General features: G+C 37.6%; 1 protein-coding gene across 4 annotated transcripts in view; it reads left to right on the top strand.

Annotated features, from left to right (window-relative positions):
- Positions 1–6,000, top strand: part of zmp:0000000755 (phosphofurin acidic cluster sorting protein 2) — a 51,113-nt gene that overhangs the window by 17,892 nt on the left and 27,221 nt on the right. For all 4 annotated transcript variants that reach the window (XM_067385710.1, XM_067385712.1, XM_067385711.1 and 1 more), the window contains exons 2-4: positions 2,510–2,597; positions 2,968–3,057; positions 5,390–5,515. In XM_067385710.1, coding sequence (XP_067241811.1) covers positions 2,510–2,597; positions 2,968–3,057; positions 5,390–5,515 — 304 coding nt within the window. The remainder of the gene's footprint in view (positions 1–2,509; positions 2,598–2,967; positions 3,058–5,389; positions 5,516–6,000) is intronic.

The following is a 6,000-nucleotide window of genomic DNA, read 5'->3' as shown; positions in this document are numbered from 1 at the left end:
AGTAGTACTGAACTTTTATTTTGACGGTTTGTCATGAAGATCTTCAACAGTTTCAGTATCATTGTGTATTTGGTAGTTTTTCTCAAGTGAAACGGTGAATATCTTGTTAAGTGTCTCTCAAAGCAGCTGTAGAGATGATGTTCATGTGTCCATGTCCTCATACTGTATATTGAGACGCAGATGCTGATGCTGAAGTGTGGTTTCTATAGAAACAGTCAGACGTTTAGATCTGCGCATGCGCATTAGCTTGATCCAGCCTGAAAAATAGTTTTTTTTTTTGTCATGATTCGAGCGTTTGGTGGAAAAAATTATGAGACAGTTGTTGTCAGATTTCATTGGTGATTTCAAATATGAAATTTAATCGAAAGCTTGGCAAACAGCTTTGGAGAATTTGATGTTTCCCCATTCAAAGAGATAGGAGCTGCACTTGGATGCCCGAGAGGCGTTTCAAAGATGGCCGCTGAGTGAAATGACTTGTCTTAAAGGGACTTTGGTGATAGGCTGTTAGATTAATCCATATCGAATAAAAATATCCATAGTTATCGACGTAAAGTGTATCGCGATATGATATCGTTTTAATGTCATACTATTATATAGCGTGTCAAATATTTTTATCTCACTTTTTGAACGTTAAAACAGAAGCGTCAAGCTATGTTTATGTTTGGATTTTGTAAATAACAGCAAAGCCCCGCCCTCCTTTGATTTGGTTGGCTATCGCCGCCATTCTGTCATTAACGGTAACAAACGCCGTTAGACTGTTGATCATCTCAGATGAGAGAGTCGGTTATCTTGTCAATTTTGGGACACCAAAGTACAGTTATTATTATTAGGCAGTTATTTCACGACTTTTATTATACACCACGGATAAAAAATACAGACTCCGGACCTCAATGGTTGGTGTGGACATCGAGTTTAAAGTCACTAAATGGCTTTTCTGAGGTAAATTTGACGTGACATATTGGACATACTTTTCAACGTTCCTTCTGGTGTTCATTCATGTTTATTTGCTACTGTAACTAGTTAAGAAGAAGAGATGATCGGTTCAACTGAGCCACTACAGCGATCTGTCACTCACCACACATTAAAGAGACACAAAAACATTCATTCAAACTGACAGGATTTAAAAGCTGATTCTTTGTCTCATATCAAAAGTATCAAAGCACAAAGATTATTGGATGGCATTAGTGTTGTTTGTTAACGCATCGACTGAAAACAACAGAGACATCGAAAAGATCGATTCTTTGAATCTAAGTTATATAGAGATCAAAGTGAATATCAATTGAAATCTATATTGCCAGCCCAGCACTAGTGATGTTGATTATGATGATGTAGTTTCAGTGTGGCAGTGATTTTCATTTCTCTGTCAGACTGAAGCAGTAGCAGAAAGTGGGTCAGAGAAACCGACAGACAGACAGAGAGAGACAGACAGCTGTGTGGATGTTGACATCTCTGGAAATGGTTTTGTGTGGAATGAGCTCTGGGTGGAGAGAGACGGATTCCTCGTGTGTGTGTGTGTGTGTGTGTGTGTGTGTGTTCTGTAACTCAGAGCAGCTGTGATGCAGGAAAAGGAAATGCCTGAGAGTCTCATTTCACCAGCGCTGGATCTCATCACAGAAACACACTGAACGCACCCATCACACACACATACACACACACACACACACACACACACACACTACATAGAGAGAGAAGACATGTAGCACAGAATGTTTACCATGTTCATTGATATTTATGTCAGTTTGAATGTGAACGCTTGAGAGACTCGTCTGTCTGAAACTATATTACTATATTAATGGGTTAGTTCACCCAAAAATGAACCAAGTCATTTATTACTCGCCCTCATGCCGTTCCACACCCGTAAGACCTTCATTAATCTTTGGAACACAAATTAAGATATTTTAGTTGAAATCCGATGGCTCCGTGAAGGGAGCAATGACATTTCCTCTCTCAAGATCCATAAAGGTACTAAAACATATTTAAATCGGTTTATGTGAGTACAGTGGTTCAATATTAATATAAAGCAACGAGAATATTTTTGGTGCGTCAAAAAAAACAAAATAACGACTTATATAGTGATGGCCGATTTCAAAACACTGCTTCAGGAAGCTTCAGAGCATAATGAATCAGTGTGTTGAATCATGATTCGGATCGCCTGTCAAACCGCCAAACTGCTGAAATCAAGTGACTTTGGCGCTCCGAACCGCTGATTCGACTATTAGAGAGACACAGTTGTTTAGACTAATTGTTTTAAAGCAGCTTCACAGTAATTTCAGTAAACAGGAAAATAACAGAATCAGTGATACAAACTTCATCTAATTCAATTACAGCTGTTAAGCCGCTCTAAAAAAGACAGTAGTGTTGTTATTTAGATCAATTCAGTTCAGTGTTGATTCAGTTCAGTTCAATAACTGTGTTGATGCTGCAAAATTCAACAATTATGAAATGGAGTCGAATCAGCTATAAAGCGAGTGTACCTGTAGTTGACTTTCTGTCTGCGTGTGTCTCTCAGGCTCTGCAGTCTGACGCTGAAGAAGCTGATCGTGTTGAAGGAGCTGGATAAAGACTTGAACTCGGTGCTCATCGCTGTGAAGATTCAGGTGAGTGTCTGGAGCATCGTAGAAAACACTGAAACGACTCGAGTTTAAATGGTTTAATTGTTTGTGCAAGATAACATTTGAAGACGCTTCTGTCTAGGCTGAGTCGTACCGCTGGTGCTTCTGTTGTTATAAAAGACAAATGGAATATGGTGAATATTTAACATGATATTTGTTTTATTCATTTAGCAGACACTTTTATCCAAAGCAACTTGAGGAATACAACAAGTGATTCTTCTTAATGAGGCAATAACATTAAAAGTGCTAGTAATAACTTTCAGACATCATTTAGAATAGTACAAGAACAGGAAGGGTTTTTATTTTTTAATTATATATTATTAGACATTTACATGTGAAGAATGTGTGTGTGCAGGGCTCCAAACGAGTGTTACGATCTAATGAGTACGTCGTTCCTCCCAGTGGCCTGATGGAGACGCAGCTGGAGCTCAGCTTCTCTCTGCAGGTAAAAAATATGTTATAAACCGGTAAATCCAACAGCTCTTTTCTGGTGAATTAGCAAGGCCATGTAGATACTTAAATCTGTTTGGTACTCTTAACATATACTGACATCATCCACCATAATAAAGCTCATCACAAGAAGCTTTTCCTAAAACTGAGGGAAATATTGATAAATACAATCATACACACAAATACAAAACACACAGCACTAAAATAAAACTAATAAGAAACATGATTAACAAAATTAAAAAGCCATCAAATGTGAAGTGTCACAAAGGGAATTCTGGGAATGTCAGTTTACGGGTTTACACTGTAAATTATAAGATGATAAAATGAAAAAATGATAAGATTCTCCATATACAGTCAAACCAAAATTTATTCAGACACCTTGAACATTTCATTCATTAATACAGTTTTTTCACTATAGTTTAAAAAATGGGCAAGATCTCAGGTAAACTGTGTCAGAAAAAATTTATCTTAATTATGTCAGATTACACTTAAGCAAAACACGGTCAGGTCAAAGTGTTCCAAATTTTTATTATTATTTATTTATTTATTTATTTTTTACTGTATGAAGAATTTTTGGGTACAATATGTCACAGTTTACTTTACTTTGCTGTCTTCACTTACATAAATGATCTATAGTGTCCTGTACCCACTTGTAAAAATATATAAAAAATGTCTGAATAATTTTTGGTTTGAGTGTATATAGTACAGGAACTTACTGTTGGCCACATTTTTACAGATTTTTACTGTTAAAATTATAGTAAAACAAATTTTTACAGTGTGACGGTGCCCAACGCTGCAGATGACTGACGCGGTGAACGCATGCTAATCAAAGTGACACCTTGACTGGTTTAAAGCATTAAAGGGACAGTTTCTCCTATAAATGATCATTCTGTCATCACTAGGGCTGGGTACCGAACTCGATACTTTTTAGGTACCGATCGAACTGCCTCGATACTACCGAGTATCGAAAAGTGTCTTGTCATTCGGTACCAAATTTCAGTACCTCAGAATGGAGCCGAGTAGAGGGGCGGAGAAATGCTTTCGCTGTCTCGTTGAGGAGCAAGTAACGTTGCGCTACATTATTATTTATATCTAAATATATAAAACTATACGCGCGAGAGAGACCCTATGTGCGAGAGGGCGAGTGAATCAACTGTTTCGTTTTCAGTTTATCTCCGAATGGACGGGTGAGAAACGGCTGTTTATGTGAGCAACCGGTTCACTACAGATAATACTGTTAACAGAAAACAAAAGTGTCGCACTGCCTGCAGAAACAGCGGAACGCGCAATGTTTTTTAGACTAGTTATGGACAGGTACAACACACAGCAGCTTTACATCAGCGTTCGTCCCTCAAGTCTATGGAAACACGCGACCGGTTCGTGACCGGCTCGTTCGCCTGCACGAGCACAGGCTCTGCCTCTGGATCCAGAACGCGAACATTCTGCTGAAAAAGGGGTATCAGCGTCCTCCTGATACTGCGGATAATCTGCGGGTCGGGCCAAGTAATAAAAAAATAACATTCAAATTAATTGCGGGTGGATGAGAGATGAATCATTAATGTGTTGATTTTAATAAAGACACAGAACTCTTATTTCAACGAACTTGCGTCACTCTTACTTCCGCTTTGATCTTGTTAATAATAATTAATTTTTTGAAGAAGAACAATTGCTGAGTGATTTAAAAAGAGCCTCACATACTGAATTTTTGCATTGAAAACTAAACTTTATTAAAACTATTTGCACTGATTTATTGTGTTGGGTAAATTTAGTTAATTTGTGCTTTTTTTATTCCCCGCAGTGGCTCAGGAGATGAGTCTTTGAGTCTGAAAAAAAGTCAACAAAATTAAAATATAAAACCAAATATTTTTTTTTTGAGGTTATGTAATCTTGTTTAAACAGATTTTATAAAATTGGTATCGAAAAAGGTATCGTTTAGGTATCGGTATCGAAGTCAAGGTATCGGTATCGTCTCGGTATCGAAAATTTTTGAACGATACCCAGCCCTAGTCATCACCTGTGTGAATTTCTTCTGTGGGACACGGAAGTTGATTTTTTTGAGAAATGTCCATACAGTGAAAATCAATGGTGTCCAGTGTTGTTTGGTCCACAACGTTTTTCATAATATATTCTTTTACAATAGAAATAAATGTTGGGCAAGATGACATGAGAAAAATGTTAACAACATGAGGGCGAGTAAATGATGACAGAACGATCATTTCTGGGTGAAACATTCCTTTAAATTTCATATTGTTGTATCTCCGTTTATTGTGTTTGTAAGAGCTGTAATGTCTGATGTTCCTGTCTTTCCTCTTGTCATGTCATGACAGTATCCTCACTTCCTGAAGAGAGACGCTAACCGCCTACAGATTATGCTGCAGAGAAGAAAACGCTACAAAAACAGAACAATTCTAGGCTATAAGACTCTCGCTGTCGGAGTCATTGACATGGCGGAGGTAAAAGCCCATTCACACCAAGAACAATAACTATAATGATAACTATATTAGCGTTAACACCAGCGGTGAATAACGTTCTGTTTATTAGTCGTCTGCTGCTTTGAATGCTCAAGCTTGTTAAAGCAGGATTGATTCTGATTGGCTGCCAGTGTTTTTAGTGTTCATCAGCTGGAAAAGTTGTGAATGCAAGCAGATGCGTCAGGCTGTCTGTCTGCTCTGCTCCTTGGAGACACAGACATGCCTAAAGTCTAAATTCTCATTGAGGTTTTTCCAGTGTAACACTAGCTCTGTTTGAATGCTTCAGTTTGAAGTCAATAACCAAAACTTCCTTGTTAATACAGGCTATAATGTCTTCTCTATAACTTTGTACAAATATAATATTGTTTAGGTGGAGGCTTTACATTTTTGTATATATTTTTAAATCTTAAAATAAATGAAGAATAGATGCAGCTCCTGTGAGTTTGAAGACTGGTCAGTGGCAGTGA

This window comes from Chanodichthys erythropterus, chromosome 5 (assembly GCF_024489055.1).
Source record: "Chanodichthys erythropterus isolate Z2021 chromosome 5, ASM2448905v1, whole genome shotgun sequence".
NCBI lineage: Eukaryota > Metazoa > Chordata > Actinopteri > Cypriniformes > Xenocyprididae > Chanodichthys > Chanodichthys erythropterus.
This window is presented reverse-complemented; position numbering and strand designations above follow the sequence as displayed.